This window comes from Thermobia domestica, chromosome 10 (assembly GCF_964235325.1).
Source record: "Thermobia domestica chromosome 10, izTheDome1.hap1.1, whole genome shotgun sequence".
NCBI lineage: Eukaryota > Metazoa > Arthropoda > Insecta > Zygentoma > Lepismatidae > Thermobia > Thermobia domestica.
The window spans coordinates 89,538,885-89,565,710 of record NC_137463.1 but is presented as its reverse complement, the minus strand read 5'-3'; the positions used below and the strand labels follow the sequence as shown (position 1 = coordinate 89,565,710).

General features: G+C 34.7%; 2 protein-coding genes across 5 annotated transcripts in view; one reads left to right on the top strand and one right to left on the bottom strand.

The window, feature by feature from the left end:
- Positions 1-15,028, bottom strand: part of LOC145662546 (E3 ubiquitin-protein ligase FANCL-like) — a 59,323-nt gene extending 44,295 nt beyond the window's left edge. For 3 of the 4 annotated variants that reach the window (XM_081728223.1, XM_081728221.1, XM_081728224.1), the window contains exons 1-3: positions 14,912-15,028; positions 11,067-11,172; positions 6,176-6,295 (exon numbers count right to left, since the gene is read on the bottom strand). In XM_081728223.1, the coding sequence (XP_081584349.1) occupies positions 6,176-6,295; positions 11,067-11,165 (219 nt within the window). In that variant the 5' untranslated portion in view covers positions 11,166-11,172; positions 14,912-15,028. The remainder of the gene's footprint in view (positions 1-6,175; positions 6,296-11,066; positions 11,173-14,911) is intronic. The other variant, XM_081728222.1, reaches the window with a different exon arrangement.
- A 2,378-nt stretch (positions 15,029-17,406) lies between these two features.
- Positions 17,407-26,826, top strand: part of LOC145662544 (uncharacterized) — a 96,303-nt gene continuing 86,883 nt past the window's right edge. The window contains exon 1 of the mRNA XM_081728220.1: positions 17,407-17,561. Within this exon, the coding sequence (XP_081584346.1) occupies positions 17,537-17,561 (25 nt within the window). The 5' untranslated portion in view covers positions 17,407-17,536. The remainder of the gene's footprint in view (positions 17,562-26,826) is intronic.

Here is a 26,826-nt window from a genome sequence, read left to right as displayed (position 1 = left end):
TGATATCAAATTGCTGTAAACTGTAATTATTATTGTTGAGTCTCTTGGAAATCATATAAGTTCTTATATATGATACTTATGTGAGGACTTTTATCGAAATAAAGGCTTTATAAAAAGGCTTTAAATAGAGACTTTATGTCGAAATAAATTTTCAGTTCCTTCTAACTCTGTTTCTATTTATTCGAAATGCATTACATCATGGTCATAGTATTCGACACTAAGTTGCTTTGGATATGCATCACCTTATCCTTCTCAGTTACTTTACTTTTATTTTTCTGTTTAAGAGTTCCCCAAAATTAAAATGTTTGTGATACTGTAGCATCCTTACTTGACAATACTGTAAATTTTCGTTTCACATGTAGATTCGCCATATGTAATAACTTGACGTAATGCCGTTTGAAACAATACAACTTTATTTTGGGTTAGCAACACCGCTAACTTGGCAGTATTGCGGAGTATGTCAAACTACTTCCCCCTCTTGATATTTACCTGGTTCTATTTTTTTATTATTATTATTAATTTAGAACAGCGTTTCCCAACCGGTGTGCCGCGAATGGGTCGCTGGTGTGCCGCGAGGAAATCGAAACAGAATTATTAATTCTATAGCAATCAAATTGCAAGACATAGAGAAAAAGGTATATTTGTATTTCACATTACTACTATGAATCTACAATTTAAAGTTTCATACTGTTACTTTTCTGTAGAACATTTTTAATTTTCTGTAGAACATTTTTCTGTACATTTCTAATTAAAAAAAAAAAAAGTATTTGTTATCATTGTTATGACCATTATTGCTTCTTTATTGTCGCAGACTATTTCGTAACTTGAAATTTTAAAATATTATTCAATCCTTCCGGTAAAGTAAACATGCATACGAATTACCTAAATTTGTGTTTTAAAAGTAAAAGAGATTTGTTTGTTCGTTCGTTATTTAGTGATCCTCCTTCTTAGTGAAAGTTTGGATACAGTTTTCGAAAAAGAAAGTGTATTTTTAACAACTTGAGCCCTATATCTGATTACAATTGTTTTCTATTTTTAAATTAAAATGAAAAATAAGCATAATGATTTACCACGGAGAAAAAACAGTGATCGAGCTTTCTTCTCTGTGAGAAGGATGTCAGTAATCAGAAAAAAAAATACTACAGTATTTTATATTTTCAAATAATAATAATAATAATAATAATAATAATAATAATAATAATAATAATAATAATAATAATAATATTTGTGCCGCGAGAATTCAAGTTACCCTGAAGTGTGCCGCAAGTTGAAAAAGGTTGGGAAACGCTGATTTAGAAGTTACAAGAAGAGGTCACTTTAAGTGGCCTACCCGCTATATACAGGCTGAACTATTTATCTTGATACACCATTATAACTTTTAAACTAATAGACAAAAAATAATGAAACTTTGTATCATGCCAATATCGGTAGGGGGACATTGTTTGACATACTCCATGATACCATAAGGTTAACAATGTTGCTAATGCTAACCCAACATATTACTATTATTTTTTTTCAAACGACATTACGTTAGTTTATTACATATTAAAACGAAAACTTACAGTCTTAAATTTGTTAGTCGGTGTTGGAAACTAGGATCCTATAGTACCACAAACATCTAATTTTGGTGGCTTCTATAGCAACAACAACGCAAGTGAGATAGACGGGGAATGTACATCCAAAATAAACTTTAGTGTCTAATATTATGATCATGATATGATGGATTTCGAATGAATAAGAACAAATAGACAAGGAATTGAAAATTTGACTTTTTTTAACTGCTTACATAAGTACTTCATCCAACTGCGTAGATGGCTTTCAATAGATGTGAAGATCAGAATATCGCTTACAACAACTTGATATCTCAAACCGTTCTGGAGACCTAGTAAATACTGTTAAAATTTGCAACATTGTTTAAAATTACGCAATTCCGAGACCTTGTTGTAGTTACCTCTACCCAAAAGTATTGTCATTTCATAAAGCAAAGTAAATCAAAAATTGTATATAAAAATTCCCACAAATACCCCTTTTTACGCAATATATCAAATTTTACCATTTCCTCATATTTCCGAGATATCAAATTGATGTAAATGGCATCACGATCTTTTTGTCTATTGGAAACCATGTTCGTAATTTGATGAGATATTTATCTAAAGACTTTTTCGAAATAAAGTCCTTTGTAAAAAAGAAGTCAACTTTTCAATTTCTTGGAAGTTCCTTTCTACTTGTTCGAAATACGTCAAGCGTAGTATTCGTCATTAAAGTACTTAGGATGTGCGTTACCCGGTCCGTTTCACTTACGTTATCACTGTTGTAGAACTCTCCAATATTTGGTTGTTCTTCAATGTTTGTGATACTGTAGCGTCCTTAGTATGCAACACTGTACGACAAGTGTAGTAATGTATGAATTCCTTTTACATGTAGATTTGAAATGTGTAATAACCTGACATAATGCCATTTAACACGTTGGCTACCAACGTCCCATATATGGGACACTGCGGATTTTACGAGGGACCGATTCATAGACATAAACCGCCACTATAGACCGGTGATAAGAAAATTACCTTACCCACAGACCATCTGCTAGAACGAGCCCGAGCGTCTCACATATGGGACGCTGGTACTTGGTGAAAACCAATGCGTCCCAAATATATTTTTTTGTGTCGGTAGCGAACGTGTTAAAGCAATACACATTTATATTGAGTTGCGAACACTGTTAATCTGGTGGTATTGAAGAGTATGTCATACAATCTCTGGCTCTCGATATTTGCATGGTGCAATACTCCAGCGATTTCCGCCTATTAGTCTAAAAGTTACAAGGGCATATCAAGATAAATGGTCCACCCTGTATATTGCGTGTTCTAAAAATGACGCCCATGGACAACACAGCGCTATTCTGCAGGTCAAAATAAAGCAATAATGCTATAAAACTGTATACCCTCCGGAACCTCCTTCAGCCATTACGGGGAATAAAAAACTTCACAATATGGCAACGTCGTAGATTAACTTGGAACCATTAGTATTACTCTGCGAAACCATCAAGCAATTACATCAATTGTTATAATAAAAGTGTCAACGTCTCTCGTCTTTAACTGCTATCTGGAAAGAATCGATGTAATTATTTAATGGATTAGTATACAGATTCAAACTCCAACACGTTAACAGTCATACTACATCAGACATACTTCTGCCTTTGCTAGGATCGTGTTGTAATTGTATTCGTCAGCATCAGAAGAATGGAAATTCACGCCAATGGTGTATTAAAGCCTTATTCGGTGGTTCCAATTCTCATTACTTTGTATATCTTTTCAGAAGCTTTTCCAAGGCCATGCTCAGTTTGAAGACAAATGTAAGACAACTAGATTGATTGATTGATTGCAAATTCTATACTTTTTTTTCAACTGATGAAGAGCAGTTATTGTCTTAATGGCTAGTACGAAAAAATACTTAACCGGTTCACCAACTCGAACCTCTGTCTCTTTGTACTACTTTACAAAGCAAAGGGTTTAACGATGAAATATTTTTACAACCCAAAAAATATAGCGAAGACCTGTCTTTTTAAGACCACCAGATTGAGTCACATTAAGTGGACCATTTTATTATACATAAGTGATTTTAGACAAGGAAGATTTATTAGTTCCAACAAGACCAGTCCTCAATACAGACTTTCCATGTGGTTCAGGAATGGTTCACAGGGCAACCTGAAATTGATTTATTTGACTAGCCGCGTCGTGGAGCAGAACTTAATCTCATGGAAAATATGTGGGCAGAGGTGAAGCGTACTCTAGGGAACAGCTGATCTTAGGCAGATCCATCAAGAACTCGGGATGACCTGTGGGGCTTGTTTCCGAGGCATGACTAGAGAAATGGAAGGAGACAGATTTGTCAGCAATCTAATAGATTCCACACCAGAAGAATGAAACGTGTAATAAATGAAGAAAGTCTTGGACACAATATTAGTACCCATCCCAACTCCCAAAACAACCTTATGTCCTTTAGGCTAAGGGAGACGGATGATTAAGGCAAGTGAATGATGATGGAAGAATTCGTGGAATGATAAGGTGGGAGGAAATGGAAGTACCACGAGAAAACAAAAGAATACGTTGTTGTCCACCAGAAACTACTTGGCCAGGAACCGAACCAGGGACCCCACGCACCAGAGGTAAGCGCTCCACCACTAAGCCACCGTGCAGGCAGCCCTTTTCAGGGTTACCTAAACTTTTCTGAAAACATTTCTCATAGCGAAAAGTCCTTGTATTATATTTTTGAGCAATTCTACTAATAAAGAAAAGGTCTCTTTGGATTTGAACTCAAAACCTGTCGATTGGGAATCCCACGCTCTACCATGAGCTAATATTAACACAATTAAAACCCATTCTGAAGAAGCATGACTTGATTCTGGTGTTCGATGACAATGATACTCATATCTGTTAAAAGTGTGGTACTAAACTTGGGACATTTCGAAACCCCGGAGCCTCGATGTAGCGAATGTTTGAACACACTTAAGGAACAAATAGAATGAAAATATTCGAAAGTGTAGATTTATATGGTTTCTTTCCTATAACCCTGTCAAGTTTTCATGACGTGTTTCATATTTTTGATTATGGAATTTTCACTTTCTACAACTGCGAAATTCCCAAATTCCGTAATTTAGACATTCTGGAAATCGGAAATTGAATTAATGACTTCGACCACAGCTGCTTCTTATACAAAATACGTTACAAAACCTCAAGTTGGAAGTGTTTAACGAAACATAACATAATTACGTATGCTTCAGTCTCTCGCGTAAAGTGTTAGCAGAAATTCTAACACTTTCAAAAGAGTAAAACAAACAGCTTTATTCAATTATACAATAAACAGCACATTTTATTCTGCACAACTGTGATCATACATTAGACGAATAAAGTGCATATTTAACTTTAGCAGTGAATTAAATAAACACCAAATGCAAATGTCACATATTTAGTGATTATAATACTGACTTTACGAATGTAAGTCTCATGCTGTAATGAGCATATTGAGAAGAAACTTACGTATAACAAGTAACTGGAGACAAATACATAACACACTTAAGTATTACCATTACACATTTTACTTAATTTGTATTAACATTCAGGTATAATACCGAAGTTTATCAACCCCATCACATTTGAGATGTTATAAACATAATAATTATTCATGTCTTGAAATGATTGTATGATTCTATTTTACAACTGATTTATTTTAATGTAATTAATTTAAACAACTATTCATATATTGAGGAATATACCATTACATACTATAAAGTTTGTCCCAAACAGGAATCGAATTCACGACCTTACGACTAGAAGTCCCGCGGTTTACCACTGAGCTAACATGAAGTCTCTACCCGAGCTCCTTCTGAAGAAATAGCTACAACTGAATTTCCAAGACCATGACATTCATATCCATTGCAAATGCTGTTTGTTTTCTTCTCCTTTGTCTTTTTTTATTCTACTCTGGATGCAAGAACTATGCAGGTTCATTTAGGTATGGTAACGTAGGTGACAAAACCAAAATGCTCATATGTATACGTAGTTTCGAAACATTGTATCGTTACGTATTTTAATGAATGTTACTCTTTTCTACACTTAATAATATTTCAACACGTCTTATTACATTTAAAAGAAGAAAAACACATCTGTACAATTCTTCCCCATTGTGAAGTTCGGTTTGGAGGGTCGAACTTGGCATCTTTGGTTTAATGTTTCTGAAGATATCCGAAGGTGGGCTTAAAAAATTTTAAACTCAAAACAGCCATAAGCAATGCGATCACCTTTTACGAAAAGGTGTACAATGATTAAGGAAATATAGATCTGGGAACTCTGTCCCGGAAGTGATCTGTCAGCTTAAATAGCTAACATTTAAGAAACCTCAAGATTTATCTCAAAATCTATCTGTGATACAAATAGTCATCATGATTTTGTTTTATAAAAATTTCTTCTTTCTTATGTATTTGAATTGCCTGCACCATTTACCACACAATGATGTCCGGAACAACTGATGAAACAAAACACAAGAATTCACAGTAAAAGAAGAATAAGACTTAGGAAAGTGCAAAGTTGATAGATACCCATACAGACATGGTACTTACTTTATAAAATATTGTATACGGATTTCTTTTTATCAGTATGTCAGAACATTCAAAAATAGTTACCTTTTGCAATTCGTCTTCACAACCTGCAAGAAGTTGACTTACTTCTGATGAAACGTCTATAGTAAGACCTAACACTGAGGGATAGTTGGGCACTTCAAGATGAATGCGATAATCTTCTCCCTACATGAAGAAATATATTTATAAATTAACAACATTTCAGCTTAGTATTTAATGTTTCTAATACTTAAAAAAAAAAAAAAAAGTGTAATTTGAAAATTCTAACAAACTTCCAATATTTTGTGACGTTACAGTGTGAAAAAAAATGATAGAAGTCATTTCAAGTAATATTCGCGCCATTTAATCTCTTTCAAAATAACTCCACAAGAAATCATAAAATTTGGATAAAAGACTTTGAACTTCGGAAGTACTATTAAATGATTTAGTGGTAAGATTTTTCGTCATGTTTACAGCTCATAAAAATGTCATATCATGTCGTTATAACGTTTCTTTCATTTTGAAAACAATTTTCAAACAATACGAGAGCTTGGCCCAGGAAAGCACAGTTTTTCCTTTTATTAGCCAACATTGTCATCTAAAACATAATATAACGAAATTTGAAAATCAAACATACAAAAATATGAAATTTTAATTATATACTTTCTAAATGATGAATTATATGTGCATATGATTCCTTATATTTTTGTTCGTGTTTTCACTTACCATTTAAAAACATATCAGACGTAGGTTTACACCATTATTTTAATAATTAAATCTTACGATTAATAATTCGCGTTGTTAATATACTATACCTTCACCCTTTCAGTCAAAAATTTTGAATTTCACTCATGAAACTTATATAATAGTATTTTCTAACTTAAGTTACTAGTTGAAACATATAGCCTCGAAGCTAAAAAGGGACCAAATTTCAAGAATATAAACGAACAAACAAAACTTGACGGAAATTCTAAATAAACAAACAAAACTTGAGGAAAATTCAAAAATTACATTTATTGGGATTTAACTTCAATTGTCAGGTTTTACATCAATAAATTCTTTTATTTATTTATTTTTGAAGGTATGCACCGAGACTACGGGAAATGATGATAATGGTGAACTGAAGAAAACAACAGGAAACGGAAGAACTCTAAGAAAATCCACGCACATGGTGCTGACCCACCATAAAGCCCTTTTGGGGGGATCTGGGGTTGACCCCTCGTGCCAGGGATGAGCGCTCTACCATTGAGCCACCGCGGCCTTAAGAAACAACTTGCAAGTGTTAATTTTGATGATGAATGAAAGAAGTTAAAATGTAGCGTCTCTTTACAGAACCAAGGTTATATCAGTTGATAATGAATGAAATCATGTTTTGTAAATTTTCTCTGAAGAGTTGGCGATCGTCAGCAAATAACAGAATATTACTAGAAATGCATTGAAGATAATCGACAAGATTATTTAAAAATAAGTGAGAAAACAAGGAAACATGAATACTCTCTTATAGAAATACCACATTTTACCAAGAGGAGAGTGGATATATTGGCAGAACGAATTATGTTTTATAACAATAATGGCGTGTAAGACACATAATCTTGTGGATGAAAAGAGCACAATTGCTCCATTAGCGAAAGAAACTTGGCTGAATGCTTTATACGATTAACATAGGAATATTAATGTTGATTCTAATTCATGGTTCAGTTTACATAGCAAGCAATTATACTATTAACGTAAAGTTGTGTTTGCAATCTTCATTAACTATAGTTACTCTATTTTAACCACAATTGAGCTTCTATACATAATGTTTATATGCTTATTTTGTAAGTCCTATGGTTATGAGATGGATGATAGTTGTGTGGAATGAAGAAAAAGGGAGAAATCTCCCTATAACCCACGCACACAATGTCTGTTCACTACAAAGCTCACTTAGTGGTAGCTGGGATCGAATCAGAAACCCCACGCATATGTTTAATTTAATTCCGATTAAGTTTGCAACTCTGGTTAAAAAAATATGAAATAAAATCTTTCAGTTTAACGTCTCACAATAACCTTTAGGCTAAGTGAGACAGAGAATTAAGGAAAGTGAATGATGATGGAAGAATTGGCGGGATGAGAATATAAGAGGAAACGGGAGTACCCCGAGAAAACTCACGGACACGATGTTATCCACCACAAACTTACTTGGCCGAACAACGAGCCAGGGGGATCCCATGTACCAGAGATAAGCGCTTTAACACTAACATCTTCCTTAATAAAAATGCTGGAGACTTGCCTATATACCTATTATTTTAGGTTCAAACGTAAGATATACGAAACAGGTAAATATACTACCTAATGGCAATTTTTCATCTCCATTATTAGCTAATATAGTCATGAATAATTTCGAATACAAAATATAATCACATAAAATACTACAGATATGTAAGTGACTCAACTATAGTTCATAAAACTAATGACCAACTGTAAAGTTTGCTTCAGGAACTGAATTTTATATATATGGGTAAAAAAAAAAAAAAAAGTTACACAAAAAATTAACGATTAAGTTTATGAAGGATAATAAACTGGACTTCTTTGGTTTAACACTCAGTAAGGACAACAAATTCCACCTGTACTTTATATAGGAAGTCTTCTGCTTGCAATTTCTATATTCACAATAAATTAGCACATTTAATAATAATAATAATAATAATAATAATAATAATAATAATAATAATAATAATAATAATAATAATAATAATAATAATAATAATAATAAAGTTGAACTTCTCTCTTATGGAAAAGAAATTTAAAACAGAGGAAAAGTTATTATTGAATTACAAACAATAAATGGATATTCGTGTGAAACTTCGGGAAAAATGAGAAAAGGGGCTTTTGAAATCCATAAGATGTCCAAGAATAAGAATGTCAAAAAATCTAATAAGTGAATTTCTATTTTCTTTTGGGGGGAAATTTATCAGCTAATTTTAACAAAGTTGCCAAAACAAACAAACACAAAATATGTTTATAAATTAAGTTGTAAATCTCCGATTAATATAAAGAAACACTCCTCTAACTATAAGGAATTTTTTAAGCAATTGTTTATGAAGCTATTGGTCTGTGTGAAGGCTTATACATAGGTCTGTCTAAGAGTAATACTGATACAATGAACATAAACATAAAGAGACTGCAATTTCCGATTTTTCAAAATACTTAGAAATATCTAGTCATAGTATTTAGAAGGCTATAGTCATTAGGAAAGTACATCTCATATTGAAAAGAATGTGTTTGAGTTTCATAAGAACGAAGGAATCGAAGTTAAATTTGGATGAAGGAAAACCCGACAAGAATTGAGACGGCATTATTAAGAGTTTCATTCACAAAAAAATTAATTTACATCACAATTTTTGACCTTACTTTTCATTTCTCATAAAGAAGATACCCAGTAACATCATCGTGAAGGAACTTCGTCAGAGTTATAAATAGATAAAATACGTAATATGGAACGACTCATCATAAAATTATAAAGTAAAAATAACAAAAATTCATTAGACAACGGCAGTCAAGTTTTTCTTCACTCAGATAGAAGGACTTGCAAAAGACTTTCGGAAAGCGAAGAATTGGGTGAATAACAATTAATACAGCAGTAATCATTCTTAAGACAATTCTGCGAATTCTATATTTCACGAAACAACTTTTAACAATGATTACGTAAAAATCGAGTTCTACAACCAATGTTAGTATTGGGAAAGGTCTCACTGCACACTGATATATACACGAATAATCAGAGATTCGTCGCCGAATACAGAGATACGTTATTGCTTATATATGCATTCTATTCGGTTAAGAGTGATACTTTGGCTGTTTATTTCTTGTTTTGATTGTGTTTACAATTTTTTGTTTGTGATTTTTCAGTACATATGGCTTATATAATAGATTCTTAGTTGGTCAACTATCTGTAATGTTCTTTACGTGGTGAATTCGGTTTATTACAAATGTCCTAAATAATTATGTGATTATATTATTTGTCGTAGATTGAGCGGCATGATTCAGTCTCGAAAACTTATCGCTGGGATACATTGTCATTGTAAAGTTATTTAGACTTATTTTGCGTTTACGCTAACACTTACTGTCACTACAGCCCGTTCTTACAGATATACTTCCCTGAGGGATCTTTCAGCTGCACTGTTTTGTTCCTCCCTAGAAAAGAACTGCAAAGTACCTTGTAAACAACCTGGTACAAACATTTTGTCCATAGAAGAAAAAACTTAACTTGCATGAATCAAAACCAGATGTCTTCACTCTAAAACACTTGTCAGAGGTGAATTCATGCTTCTTCTCAAAGGGAGACTTTGATTATGATTCTTAAAGTATTCGTTAACGCCCTAAAGTGCACATTGTTTGCCTTCTTAGGTAATAGCTGGCTATTAAAAAATGCATAACCATGTCACCTATAGCCTCCATAGCGTAGAAGGAAAGGCATCTATCTCCCATCTGAGACGTCCGACTTCGATTTCGAGTGGGGGCAGGAAATTCTTCTCGTTTCTACCCTCATTACAATGTGGCTGTGAAGTTCAATCAGTCTCTCTAGAACGGGTACCTAGGACAACCCGCAGAAGTGAAAGCTCGGAAAGTAAACTGCCTACATCAACTCCATGAGTGCCGAAGTCAAGAAAGTGTGGACTTATTACCTTCACCACAACATTTAGGCTTTCTTAATGTCATTGCATCTTCCGAAAGCGCAAATTTATCATTCACGTAATTAATATGTACTTTATACGTGTACTTTTACAAATGCTTCCAATGATATATCATATTCAACAGGAAAAAAAAAAAAAAAAAAAAAAAATGCAAGTGACAAGAACATGACCTTTAACAGGCTAACTCGCCCTCCTTTTAACCTCTCCTTAAGAAGCCCGACATAATTTACATGTTTAAAATATAAAACATCAAATGATTCAAAAACTATAATTTTGATACCTACAGCAACCTTAATGAATCCATCATAACTTGTGAAATCTTTATTCTGTGGTAACAACAATGGGAACTTTTGAAGAAGCAGCATTTGTTCATTGCATTCCATGCTGAATCTGAAAAAAAGAAGGGGGAATAAATGTACATAATACACATTTCAATATCTTAACTTAAATCTTTTCATTATAATTGTACCTACTCTAAATTGCAACATTTATTGCTGCCACGGAGTTTAATTATACAGTAGGTATATAATAATAATAATAAATAATAATCAGGGATCAAAAAATCCCGGGCGCCAGGTCGCATGACGACTTGAAATACGAACCTGGCGACCAGATAATTAAAGGCTCATGTATCATATGGGACTTGTATTATTAAGGTATCTAGTTTTAAGAACTAGCGCCTAGATTAGGAGAAAATTTTTCGAGCACTGTTAATAATAATAATGCAGTGAAATCGCTAGACAAAGGCCACCAATGGAGAATAATTATTTGTCCGTTAAAAGGAGTTACACAAATTTAAATCACTCACCAATCATGCAGTATACTGTAAATATATTAGTTGCAAATACAGACTAGTACTGAAATATTGAGCTCAGCATTCGAATTACCAGGAGAATGAAATTGAATTACTGCTGGATTAGTTGAATGAATAAATTGAAGATTCATTTCCAAATTGTAGTAAGTATTTCTTACTTTCTGTGCTACGTATGTATGAGCTAAGAGTAACCCATGTGCATAATGAAAACGTTATTAAAAATTTGGGGGAAGAAGAAAACTATCCGTGTCCGTATTTGAGTATGTCCGTAAAATAGAGACCTCTTATAATAATGTTTACAGACAAGAAAGTTTGTCGGTATTATGATGATTTGCTATTGAGAGGTAACCGTTAAGAGGTATTGCTGCAATAATAATAATAATAATAATAATAAAAGAGTACTACATAAATAGTGATTAATCTTACCAAAATAAGTAGTGCGTATTTCATATAAACCCATACGTTGAGTGTTAAGATGGTAGGTGGCAAGTATTTTCATTAATTATAATGAACTTTGTAACAGTAATGGGTTTGTTATGATATGTCTGTGTTGTTGATGGACATATTCCATAAATATAGAGAGTCCGAAGAATAGTGGAGATTTGTTACAATTTTGTTTATTGAGGCTCTAGCAAGAATTTCGCGCGCCATAGACGCACGCACTTGCATTACCAACATGTATGAAAGGTTTCTTTCATCAAGCATCTTGAAAGAATTTTTTGCCCACACACGTACCAACGTGCTGTCCAACATACTGAAAGTAGTTTGCGAAATGTGGAGGACGAGGAAACGCGTGCTTTTTCTTTCTGCAACTGCACGACCTTGGCATGCGACGGAGGAGAGACTCATGTGATTTCTTCCGCTGTCGTGATTGGCGGACCTAAATATAAAACAGCCACCTTGCATGAACGAGCCCATACACGGTAAACATGCACGCAGAACGGCAAAAACATCAAACATGTTTTCAGAAGATTTTGAAAACTTTTAACATGAATGAACGAGGCCATACACGATCAACTTGCCTGTGGTTTTATCATTTTTCATACAAGTCGGGCTGTTTCTTCAGGTATGTGTTTACGTGTATGGGCTGCTTTTGGCAGGAAGGCAAGAGATTTTTTTGATATTATGATATCAGAGTTTAAAAGGTAAATAAAATATAATGAAGAAAATAAATGTTTTTACGTACTTTGCGTATTTTATTTGTTTATTAGGATCACGCATTGAGACATAAAATTGTGTTGTTGGTACATCCGTCCGTCTGTTACTCCTAATGATAACTCTTGACAGAAGCATTTTTTTTAAAATTCTGTTGTTTGCAATAGATAGCTGGAGCAATTATCTCGGCCAAGTTCGTTAACGGAGTCAATTTGTTGAAGCATTAACGGGTAACGACGACTTTAACGGTGGCTATCCTATCCCATGTAAATACGCTAATCTTATATACAATTACAATTTTTTCTACGATTTGCATACAAATAAGGCTTTCGGATGTGTAGCATTAAAAACTACAGTGCAAAATCACAAACCAACCTGTACTAGCCACTTAAAAGCACGAGTACTGCCTGAGTCAGAGCAGGGCGAAGAGGGTGAGTGCGCAGCCCGGGATGTGTCGGATGGGAGCAAGCGCGTCAGCGGTGGGTGTTCGCGCAAGCAAGTGTAGTGGAAGGAAGTGGGTTTGGGCAGCTATATGAGTTTCAATAGCACTTGTCATTGTTTCATACTAGTATTGTTCCACTTGTAAACGTAAAATACAGGTTCTGTACACTGTGCAGAATTATTCCACCGGTGGAAAGTAGCATCTAATAGTGCCATCTTGCATATATACTCACTTATTTTGTCCATCATAAAGCACTAATGATTTATAGTTGTAACCCTATACTTGTAAATAAAAAAGAAAAAAAAAAGGCTATATTACTTTGTATTTAGTTGTATCGCCTGCAATTTTTTTTTTCTTTATAAACATGTTTTTTCATGCAGAGTATTGAATTTTACCTGTAAATTTTCCAAAAATAATGGTGCGCCAAATCAATTACGTTTCCCATAGTTTAAAAAATTTCTCCTATAAATCTAATTTTTTACGTACTTCTGCCTCCCTCAATGTAAGCATTCCCCAGTAAACATATTTTCGTGCAGGCCAAGTTTGGGTACACCACTCGAAATAATTTTTAAAAACATTATAATCCACTAACTTTATTCTTATTGTTCTCCAAGATATACGCGCTGATTGATTGGCACTGATAAAGACAAGTCCGTCATAAAAATGGTAATTTTACGGCTAAAATGAATGAGTGTACGTATATGAAAGAAGATTGTTTAAGGTATATAATTCGGGTTAAGTTTCCAAGTTGGTCGTTTGTTTCTAGTAATTTTCCGGCAAGCAATGGATTGTTCGTTTGTATGCTTGATAATATAAGCAGTTATAAATATGAAACTATTTGGCAGGCAGGGAATTATTTTGCGTAAGGTTAACGCATGGTTAGATTGTAGGAAAGTAACGAGCAATTGTATTCTGAACATGGCTGCAGGTGGATGGATATCCATGTCGTCCAGTGGAAACCTTTTAGGGGACAATAAGAAAGAATTTTTCAACAATTCTTTCTGATGCGCTAAAAGTAAATCTGTACGATTAATATGCGTCTCATTTAAGAATGGAATAAAATGGGATCTGTACGTGTTAGGTCCCACGATATGACGCCTAGGCTAAAGGAGATGGCATGAGGAGAAATAATTGAAGGTGGAATGAAGAAAGTTGAATGAAACGGGAGAACCCCGAAAAAAACGTATACGGTGTTTGCTCACCACAAAATTCATTTGGCGCGAGCTGGGGTCGAACAAAGGACCCTATGCACCAGAGGTGATAATCTACCACTGTCACCGCGACTACTTAAGAATGTAAGTACATGTAGAAATGAGAAATGCTATAGAGATTAGGGCCTATATATACTTAGCGGAAGCGCACATAAGAGAATATGCGTGCAGTTTTATTATACGGATCCATAGTGTAAGTAGTAGTAGTAGTAGCAAAAGTAATAATAGTAGTAGTAGTAGTAGCAGTGGTAGTAGGAACTGATTAGAAGCCCCGCAGGGATTAGTTGTTTTCTTTTCTCATCACAAAATGGCCAAATTGAAGACTTGTCCAAATTTTTCTGTACATTTTACAATAGATCCGTATAGTAAAACCGCACCTAAGAAATTACCTCTAACCTAACAGAAACTAACGGAATTGTAATATATTTCCGAAAAACAACGCTTGTCTCTTCAACTAAACGTATGCCAATTGTTGTTTTCGAACAATGTATAATAAAAACAACTTACAAATAAAATATAAATAATTTTACTTGTTCTTAATACCGAATGAACTTCCCGTGAATTACAGCAATATAACAAATTGCCTTTACCCTTTTCAAAATAAGTTTCACTCACTATTGCGATCTCTTGCCAGCAAAATGTCACTAAATTCAGTTCAGTGATGCCAATTCCTTCAGAGCCGTTTTCCCTTCACAAGCTTCAAAATTTCCCTTTTCCGGACAAGATTTCCCTTCATCCAAACCGTTCAAGTACTGTATTTAGTAAACGTATTTTTAATCGTTTTCGCTTCCACCCCCTCAACCCAATCTTATAACCACATACAAGCAGATACCTGACAGCCTTCCTTTGAGCTTACGCAGAATTTGAACTTGATTTGTTGTTTAGGTACCTAAGGGGTCGCGATAGAGGAGGGAGAAGAATATGGAAAGGTGTAGGGTAGGACCTATGTTAAAGGTGCAATATCTGCATTTGCCTGGTGTGACTGCGGAAAAACCCTATAAACACCTCGGTCAGGACGGACAGCCTAAATAAATCATAAAGAATATAAAATAAATATTATGTAAATTTAATTTTTATCCTAGATATCATGATAGATTTTAATATTAATGTAACCTAAGATACAAAGAAAATATTAAGTATATATTTGGTATGTACTTACTTAAGAACAGCACTCCCATATTTACTGAAACGAATACGAACAGTTACAAAGAAAACTCTAGCTGCTACTGTCTTTGGCTGTACACGAGGAATGTTCGTAAGCACAATACAGAGTTTAGAGATGCGGAATTCTTAAGAATTTATAATTCTGTGCGCACAGTTACCAGAAAATTTGTAAACTTACACAAACACACAAACACTAATGACCCAGTATTCGCCCATATATACATATTTACATTCACGACACGCAGATTTTCTTCTCTTACATCGATGAATCCTCTTCGCAATCAATTTTCTGGTTGAGAAAAATATCTTCTGATTGGGAAAACCAAACTGTTATAATAGTTGGAGTGATAATTTAATTGAGAAATTTTTCATTTTATTGCATTGCATTTAATTCAACAAGAGGAAGATTAATTTTGATAAAAGATTTTAAATAAGCATTGTTGTAATGTTTCGAATTTAACTGAATATGTTGATCGATGTGTAATGTTGATAAATATTAACGAATGCAAAGCAAGATAACTTGTGAGAATTTATACGAAATATGTGCAACGGATTATGTTTGCAATAAATACGACGTTGAATATATACTGAATTTTAATGAGATTAATCAGATACGTAAATACATTCAACCTATAAATGATTGAAGAGAGGTTCAAATTTCCCTGCAATATTGAGAGATTACAAGCATTTTCCCTTTTTCCCTTTTCTCCAAAATTTACTCAAAATTTCCCTGCACCAAGGGAAATTTCCCGTCAATTGGCATCACTGATTCAGTTCCAAAAGTCGCTACAACAGGTATTTGTCGAATTTAAGCCTCAAGGTGGCTTTCTTTCGTTTTTTTCCTCCTTTTTTTCTTCTCTTTTTTTCAAAACATAAAGAAAACATGTATAAACATCTCCACATAATCATAACCAATAAAAACAGACAACACGTAAAATGACTTCCATATTCGCAAAGAAACGCTGTCTCCTCCGACATACTTCCCCTACGTCTTGGCAGGCACGTAAAGGGTTTGTCCGGAGGGAACATCCTTTCAGACCAGAAATGAAAAACATTAAGGAAGGATTAAACAAAAAGAAGAATCAAGCTATAGCACGTTTTTGGTTACCCCTACCCAGTGGCGTATTTACGATTTTCTTTCGGGGGGGGCTTTGCTAACTTTCGGGGAGGGCTTTGCCTGAAAATGTGAAAATTCTGCAAGATATTTCATATACTTTACTATAGTAAATAAGATTTCGGGGGGGGCTTAAGCCCGGAAGCCCCCCTAAATACGCCACTGCCCCTACCCCTACTCCTACTCCTATTACTACTTATACAATGGATCCATACAGTAAAAATGCACGGAAGCGGGCTTGATACCAAGTGAAAATCGCACTTAGGTAAAATATATCTCAAAGTTTTAAAAACTATTTCAAAACAATTGTGCTACGTTTCTGCTATTCAAATTTTCATTTGTGTGATTAACCGGAATGCATAGTAAATGAAATAAAGTGGCAAGTCTGGGTTGATAGTCAAGTAAAAATCTGATTATTGGTAAGAAAGTTTGGATATCTCAACAGCGCAATTCAGCACAAAGGATTGAGACCAGGGGCGTCATTTCAGATTTCGTTTGGAGGGGGGCAAGAGCACCACCGACATAAGACTTCCATGTTTTGTACTCGTATATTAGTATTCAATCGATTAATGTATATGTATTCCTCAAACTCGTGAGGGGGCAATTGCCCCCTCCTGCCCTCCCTAAATGACGCCCCTGATTGAGACTATTTTCGATAATAATTGTAAGGTTGGCTATATTACAATTTAGGGGGAAATTCAGTAGCCCATTAACATTGGAAATGGGACCTGGCAGCAATGTGTTGTTTGCATTTTCGCGGTTGACATCAAAACGTAATTTTGTCAAAATACTTTATTTATATATGGACTGTGATATAAACGAATAAGCGTTTCTATTGTGAGAGAAATTTGCTCATGTGTGATGTAAATATGTGCACAGGTGAGTTATATTTAATTTCACAACTATTAAAAGTAAGGTAATCGCAATAAAAGAAGGCCTATGTTTAGCAGAAGGGGTCCAGCTGCTCCAAGAAGGCCTATATTTAGCAGAAGGGGTCCAGCTGTTTTCTCTAAAAAATGATATAATTTTGGTAATTTCTGTTCACATTCGGTTAGTTTAGGGTAGGGTTGGTTAGTTTAAGTTAGGTTAGGCTAGTTTAGGGTACGTTAGGTTAGTTTAGGTTATGTTACATTAGTGTAGGGATCCCGCATAATTTTCCAAAAAATTATAGAATTTCGCTTATTTCTACTGATACTACGTTAGTTTAGGTGGTAATAGTTAAGAACAGCTACTTCTCATCTCCCGTGCACGAGGATACATCTTACTGTTGCACTACCTAAACACTCTAAGTACAAGGGCAAGAACTCAATCTATTACCTACTTTTTAACATCCTAGATAGTCATTAAATAATTCCTGAAAGTATGGCGTTTCTCGTCCTTCCCTAAATGGGAAGTACGGCTCCTTAACTATAACCGTTTAGGTTAGTTCAGGTTAGCTTACGTTTATGTTAGGTTAGGTTAGATTTGGTTACGTTATGTTACGTCTAAGTACTTGCATCATTCATTTCTCCTGTAAATTTTGTGTTTTTTACGAGCTTCTGGACCCCTTGTACTAAACATACTCCCTCACGTTCATGAAAAATTGACTTCGGTTACCAGGAATTGCACTCTTGCTGCCTTAGATAATGTTTAAATAGAAGTGGCATTATTGAGTACAGGTTGACATTAGAATGGTTGAGTGTAAATAGAGCGTGTGGACATGGCATAAGAACTACAGTACATAAAACTCGAACCAAGTTAAGACCACAAACCAATTCGTGGTGCGTGGCCACTAAAAACCACAAATGCTATCCGAGTGAGGGCAGGAGCGCAGCTGGGGCCCGCGGAAGGGTGCATCGGAAGGATCAGGCACGTAAGCGAAGATGAGTATACGCATAAAGAAGGACAGTAGAAAAAAACTACATGGTATAAAAACCCATACCTTGCGTGTGGCTCAGTTTTGCAACACTTTCCTAATCGCCTTGTAAACTGCCTTCACATAGCATTTTATTTCATCATGTCTTCCTTGTGGAATACTATGTAGTAAAAAGTACACTGTTGTATTTCTACTTTATTACACATGTGTAAGGTAAGATCCCTACGTATTTTGCTTATTTATATAATCCTACTGTGAAATCAAGCATCGTATACTTAGTTGGCGTGGTCCGAGTCAAAACATCGACCCAGCTATTTCAATAGTATTGGGTTAATTATACGAGGAATGTCCAACAATTTTTCCCAGATATAGAAGGAAATTTATTTTCCCACAAAGCCACCCATTACAGAAATGTACTTCTTTCACCTATGTTCTAGAGGTATTGGTTAAAAATCAAAAGACTGGTAGCTTTTAGTTTCTCCCCCAGTCTTGCACATATAAGATCTCCAGTGTTACTTACTTCACAAAATATAGCTGAGCGAGCGAGCTGGGTTAGAAGCCCCGCAGGGCTGGTTGTTTTCTACCTTTATCACAATTTAGAGACAAACAGGGTGCTCGGTTCTGGAGCCATGAAACGAGTTGGGAGAGATTCTAAATGCCATCCAAACAGACAGCAGTTGTTCAACGAGTCATTGTTCCGTATCATTTGACAGCTTGCATTATTTTCAAACTCCTTCCGTTGGATATGTTGTTTTAACTTTAGAGACAAAACGAAACCATGGGAGTTAGATCTAGGGAGAGGGAGGGTGTAGGAGTAGTAGAAATGCTGCACGCTCAATTACTGCAATTGTGACTTCTGTGGGAACTGGCATTATCGTGATGCAAGAGGACCTGTCTGCGTTTCATTACTCTCCCTTTTTATTGATGGCTTTCCGTCATTTGAGAATTAGCTATACGTAATAGTGTGTTCGTGTTTTTTTTTTTTTTTTTTTTTTTGTGTGTGTGTGTGTGTGTGTGTGTGTGTGTGTGTGTGTGTACGCCTGCATTTTGTTGGAGAATGACCACCAGTTCCATGTTCACAGCGTTGCCTACAACAACTGATACTTTGTTTTGTTTTTAAATAATTAACCATATTAGAGTGTATCTCTGTCGGTATCAGGCCTTCGATTTAAAAGTATTTGTTCACGGTACGCACTTGATTTTTTAAATTTTATTTATTTATTTTTATTTATTTTACAATCCGGATGCACTTGTTACCTGTAAAATACGGAGAACACACCCATTGATAATGGCATTGCTCTTTTGGTATGCATACTTCTAACGCTTTAGAGTAAAGTATATTGCAAGGTCAAATTTTTCATTCAATTCCTTCTATATCAGAGACATTAATTGGTGAACATCCATGGTCAAATTGAGAAAGAAAATCACCAAAATAAAAAGGGGAAACGAAATTATATATAAGCGAGTGCCTCATACTAGCAGCATCACACAAAGAAAACATTCACACATCGCGCATTAATCCTACGCCACCACCTAATCATCATGCATAAACTCATTTAGGCTATCATTACAGAAGCGTGGTAAAACCACAAATTCAGTACCAATCAACACAAGACACACTATTGCCAAGTGTGCGTTAACTGAGAATCATAACATTCTCAGCAGGGTTGTTGGAATTTTTCCCAGCCCAAAATTCCCCAGTGGGTTTTATCGGGTAAAACCCACGATAAAATCCAAAAAAGCCCACTTCAAAAAATATACTTCAAAACTTGGATTGAAATAATATTATTAATATGATTATAATTACTTTCTTTAATCGTACTTCTTAAGCCTAGTTTCAAAATTGACTTAAAATGTGTATTTATTACCAGAACTGAATACCATCGAAAACAAAAAAGGTTTGGGAATCGTTGATAATGAATTTTGTTTACGCTCTATCGAATTCGCTGTTTACACTGTTCAACTGTAATCTTTTACGTAAAAAGGAAAAGAATCTTGTTTGTGCGCGTAACACGGGAAAACGGTTAAACCGTCTGGAATGAATTATTGGGTGTATTTATCACGTACCTCGAACTAGGTTTTTAATCAGGTTACTTTAAGATGCGTGTTCTGTCGGGGGAGTGGAGGTCAAAGTCTATATGAAAATCTTAGTATCTCACCATTCTGTCAAGTTAGGAAGATGACATATTTAATGTAAACTTCCCATTATAAGAAAGTGGACCCGTGTCCCAGAGCTTTTAAATTTCCATTTTAAGTGGGAAGGGGGAGCATTTCCTATAATTTGAAAGCGATGCTGTTTGTTTCTGATTGCATCACAAGAGGAAACTTAAGCAGTTTAAAATGAAATTTTGACCGTACAATAGTTAGTACCTACCAGGGTGGAAACAGATCATTTTTGTTGATTTTTTTGATTTAAATCAAATCTTTCTTCTCGCGTGATACAAGTCACGAACTGAAGATAAAACATTAGGAATTAATATTAAATGGTAATTATACCATTTAAGTGAAAGCATTGGGTTTGAATTTTGACTTAATTGCCAGTCGTTAACTTATTTCAATCCCAAATAGAGATACAAGGGTTCGAAAAAAAAAACTTTTTTGGAGGGGGGGCTCGGCTTTTTCTGCTTCGCTTTTTTGTTTGGGAAATTTTGGGCTTTTTTCTTTTAATTCTGCTTTAAATTGATAAAGCAGGTTTTGTTTCGCTTCTCTACAATACAAAACTCATTTAAGTAGTAGTGGATGCAGATAATAATACAAAACCTCGAAAATAAACATGAATTTCGAAAACAAATTTCAAACAATTTTAATTTTTAACACATTTTTATTATGAATCCCAAAATATTAATCCATGTATATAATAAGATGCAGTTAAGTTTTAACTTTCATATGCATTATAAGCAATATTTTTTATTGTGAATTAAAAATACAAACACAAGGAAAAACTGTTACATGACATACAGAATTTATTGTACTAGTGTGTAAGTTCAAACAAATAACACATCGGGAAGATAATAATATATTTACTGAACAAACGCACAAAACAAATATAAGTTTCGACGCAGTAGCCTTCTTAAAAATAACATGTTCTTCTCTTTGTTCATTACGTATATCAAGTGGCTCAAATGGTACGTTGGCTTCGCATTCGGGAGGTAATGGGTTCGATTCCCGCTGCCGACCATCCTGACTGGGGTTTTCCAGTGTTCCCTCAGGCAAATGCCGGGATGTTACCTACTAAAACAGGCCCTGGCCGATATCTTCCCAAATCCTTTCCATGTTGTTGTTAAATATCCAGTATAAAATAGCCTCTGAGCTGCATCTGGTGATTGTTAAATAAATAAATATAATTCCCTCGTCAATCTGTTATAGCATATAAGTTTATTATGTCTGACTTCCGAGACTTTCATAAACATTCGTACTAGAGTAACAATAAAAAATAATCATTGTTTTATTACAATTCAACGTATTACTTTAAAAGATTGAAAAAATGCAATCTTTGTATGGGACGCTCAAAAATCACCTAATTTGTTAATGCACCTCTTGCTTCCGCCTTTGCTACCCCTACAGAAACTTTTTTGAAATGGAACGGAAATGTTAAAAATGTATTTTCTATTCACTTATTACATACGTAATAATCTGTTACCACCTATCAGGTGCTTCGGACCTGCAAAATTGGTAAAGTCCCAAAATCTGTAATGCACTGACTGTTCCTTAAGCTTGTTTAGTCAGGAAAGTACAGAATTTTCTGTTCATGGATCATATGCGTAATACTGTTCATCTGAGCGTTTGGTTTCCAAGGCTCTCGAATATATAACCACCGTCACGGTTTATCCAGTCCTGAAGGTTTCTGAATTTTTAACAAGAATTCAACATATAATTACGGAACTTTCCCTTAAAGGAAAGAAAGAAAAAGAAAAACTACGAAATACATTTAAGTCAAGCACAACTAACATGAGTGAGTGGTTAGCTTTTCTGCTTCCATTGAGAAATCCGGGATTCAGTCCCGCATTCGACCATTCCGACAAAAGTTCTTAGTTCCATCTGTGAATGTAGAGATAGTGCGTGTACTGTGATTCCTGGTTGATTTCATTTCTTATGTTTTAAATTGTTGTTGTTACTAATTTCCAGCAATGACGGATTTGCGAAAGGTGTTAGGGTGGGGGTGTCTTTCGGACAAGCCTGTTCTCCGAAATTACGGAATTTCTAAAACAAACTAAATTTTAGTTACAAACTTCATGCTGGGCCGCGGTGGCTCAGTGGTAGAGCGTTCACCTCTGGTGCTTGGGGTCCCGGGTTCGATTCCAACCCCCGCCAAGTGAACTTTGTGGTGGACAAACACCGTGTGCGTGGGTTTTCTCGAGGTTCTCCCGTTTCCTCCCACTTTCTTCATTCCACCATTTCACTCATTTCTCATTATCACCGTCTCCTTTAGCCTAACCGGCATACCGTGGGACGTTAAACTTAAAGATTTCATTTCATTTTCATTTCAAACTTCATGCTCCCCTCAAATGAAAATCAGGCATTTTTAGAAAAAAAAAAACTAACTATTAATAAGAAAAAACCCTTCCAAAACACTTTTCTAAATCCGTACTGATTATTTGTATAAAATGGTATTCAAGGTTGCATCCGGAATATTATTGCTACATCATTACACCGCTACAGTATAACAAATGTGGAAGTATCCTCTGACGGATATATTGAAAAACATAAGTTTAACTATGTGCTAGAAACTAGAGTACTAAGCTATAAGAAATGAAACATGAATAACTAAAAATGATATCATCTAAAGAAGAAAAATGTCGATAACTCAGAAGTTAAAATAAAGTTATATAGCCTCTAAAATTGCTCTCAGATACTACGTACTTAATGTTTAATTCATAAAACATATGCTCCATCCATCATGATGGTGAATTCTAGAAGGAAATATGGCATTTAGGTCATGAAATCTTGTTTAACTATAGAGTATATTATAAGAAAGCTATTTAGATAGAAAAATCATGAAAATAAAAAAAAAATCCGTTTTTTCCCGAGAAAGCTGGCTTTTTATGTAAAAAAAAAAAAAAAAACACCAATTCAAAAAAGCCGGCTATTTTGCATCTCTAATTCCAAACAATGTTTCTTAAGCACTAAGGAAAAAGTACGGCGACGTTTATCAACATGATACTTTCTTTTCACAAAAGGTACTCATATTTGGCAGGGCATACCTTTAAAAAAAAACTTGCGGCACGAAATACATATAAAATACGCAAATTTCGCGTAAAGTTATAAAATCTGAAAAAGATTTAAGTTTTGGAGAGGGAATCAGACTCCTTTATAAATACGCCCCTGTTATCTGGAACAAACAAACAGACGCGCACACAAGAGAATTTTCGTCTTATATGTCCATGGTGATTTTCTCGTTGGGATAGTTAACGATTTAAAAACTTTATGTTACGAAGATAAGAAAGCAGAATTCCTCCGTTACCCGTTCAAAATGGGATTTTCCCTAATCATCCTCTGCATGAAACACTCGTTTTCATACTGTGCTGTACATATATTTGCATCTTATTGTATTATGATTATCTTCCATAATTGAAATAACACAACAGAGGCTGGATTTTACTTATTTTCACTTTAAATTAATTTATTTCGGAATTTGATTTGAATCAACGATTTTTATTTAAAAAAAAATAGTGATTTATATCAGACTGATTTAAATCAATCCACCCTGGTATCTACCTGAGCTGGAATTTTTATATTACTTTGATTCAAGGGCGCAAAGTAGAGGAAGTTCAAAATTCATGTAAAAAAAAAAAAAAAAAAAAAAAACAGTATGTCACGAGCCCGCCAAGCTAGGAAGATGAAAGTTGGTATATAAACTCCGCATTAAAAATAAGTTGACATGTGTTGCAGCGTTTTTTGAAATTTTCGTTTTAAGGGGAGGGGGTGATTTTCTATAATTTCTCTGCTTCCAATGAAAATGATGTTACATGTTGTTTGTAATCACGTCACGGAAAATGGTTGTACAGTTTGAAATGAGTTTTAGGACATAGTTAGACCTACCTCAAGCTGGGATATTATGTAACTTTCCTTAAAGGGTGTATCCTAAGGGAGAAAGGGGTTAAAAATTCATGCCAGAAACATATTTTATTACATTTTCCTTGAGTGTAAATCTTCAGGTGTAAAGAACGACACTTCAGCTCGTATGGAATCAAAAGTAATGCGGCTACATTTCCTTTGTTTTTGTTACATACTTGCGTATTAATATAAACACATAACATGTCTTTCTCCATGTGTCAATTAATTACAAATCAAGAACGCTTGACTTGTAAAAGGAAATTAATAAAGATGCACCTCTATCTTCTCAACACTATCGGCAATCAAATCGTGGAACTCTCTAATTCTTCTTGTGTATCTGATGGAGTATGCGAAGTACAGTACAATTATTGTGTGTCACAAAACCCGTTTAATAGTAAATCTAATGTAAGAAACCAAATTGGCAACTGAAAATGAGAAAATCTGTGTCCAACATTTCAGTTCTTAAAAGAAAAGACTTAATTTCTTTTAGAAAAACAACATTCATTCAATAGTCATTTTTTACCTAGAGGCTGGCTTCTGAACTTAAAAGTACTCTCCCAATATTTGCCTGGTGTGTTTTGGGAGAAACCCAGGACGGCTGGCTGAGGGATTTGAATCAGAGGGGATTTTATTCCCAGTCTGTATTTACATAAAATTATTCACCTCTTTGTTATTCTAGAAAATTGTGTACTTCTTTCTAGAAATTGAAATATAAGCAAGTGTCAATGGTGCAAAGTGTGTTCCACGAAACGCGAATAGGACTTCACAGATTCTTTGTGCATCATTTTTTCTTCTTTTTTTGTTATTTCTAACTTTAGTTCAATGTCTCATGATTATGCACGAGCGATAAATCAGATGATATGGATAATAGTTGTGGCATGACGAAAGTGGTAGGAAATGGGAGAACCCCGAGAAAACCCATGCACATGATATTCGTCCCACAAAACGCACTTGGTGGAAGGTGGAATCGAACTAGGAACCCATGCCAAACGTGAACTAGTGCGGTCCCACGAGGGAATTCATAATTTCATGTGTATAGTAGAACATATATGCTTAAAATTGTGTTTTAAGTAGGAATATGGCTTTAAATATACGTACAAAATTTAATAAAACCCAATTTTAACCAATTAAACCCACTGTTTTTTTTTTTTTTTTTTTTTTTTTTTTTTTTAACTGGGTTTTTCACAACCCTGATTCTCAGTGGCATTGACATAACAGATATTTTGGCAATGAGCTAAAAGTGTTCTAGATGCAACCTGGCTCCCCGCTGGTTAAGCCTATGCGTAGTAGAGTGGGGGAATTGCACAAATTGATGGTGTAAAACTACTATAATACGTTGTCGAGCTATTCAACATACTGTCAAGACTAAATTCCTTGGACAGTCAGTGGTACAACATAATAAAGAAACACTTAAGAGTAATAACACGAGAGGAACCATCATGATTTCCGGCTCCTTCAGCAATTGAGGTTACGGTACGGTTATAAATACTAATACTGACCATTATGTTGGAGTTCTTTTAATACGAGGAAATTGACGAAGGACAGACTACTAAAACACTAGGTAAGGATATATTTAATGTAAAGTGGAAATCACAGATCAGTTTAGACAATTGAGAAGTTTCAAGCACGTAACAACTCCTAAACAAAGTATCCTAAATTGCCATAGCATAAACTATCTAAGATTGTAAACCAAACTCTTATAACTACTTTCACAGCATTCTGCCAAAACCATGCTGACTATGGAAGTAGACCCTTAATGCCTTGATAATGAACTGTGATTATGGTTCTTAACGCTTATTCTAACCAAAGTAATAAGATACAGATTGAAAGTCTGCTCACCAATAGTTGCATGATTTTTGTGAAGTTTCCGTTCATCTACTTTGTGAGTTCAGATGACATTCTGCTGTTTTAGTTCAGCGTTTTCATTTCTTATCTTAGAAACTTAACAATGCTTAAACGCCTAAACCAAACCTAGAAATTGACTGTGTCCCAAAAGGAAGTGCAGATGAAGTTGATTTGATGAATTGGATCGAGGCGGCGTAGTGACAGAAGAAAAATTTTATACAGTCGTCAATAATGGGTTTTTTATTTACGACAGCATATTGTTACATAAGTAACAGCTTTCTGCTGGTTTAGCGTGGTGGTTCAAATTGCACAGGCAGGATTGAAAGTTAAGATGTGTTGTGGTTGTGGTGTTCGTTGTTCATTGTGTGTCCAGTGTTCTGTGCAAATGCC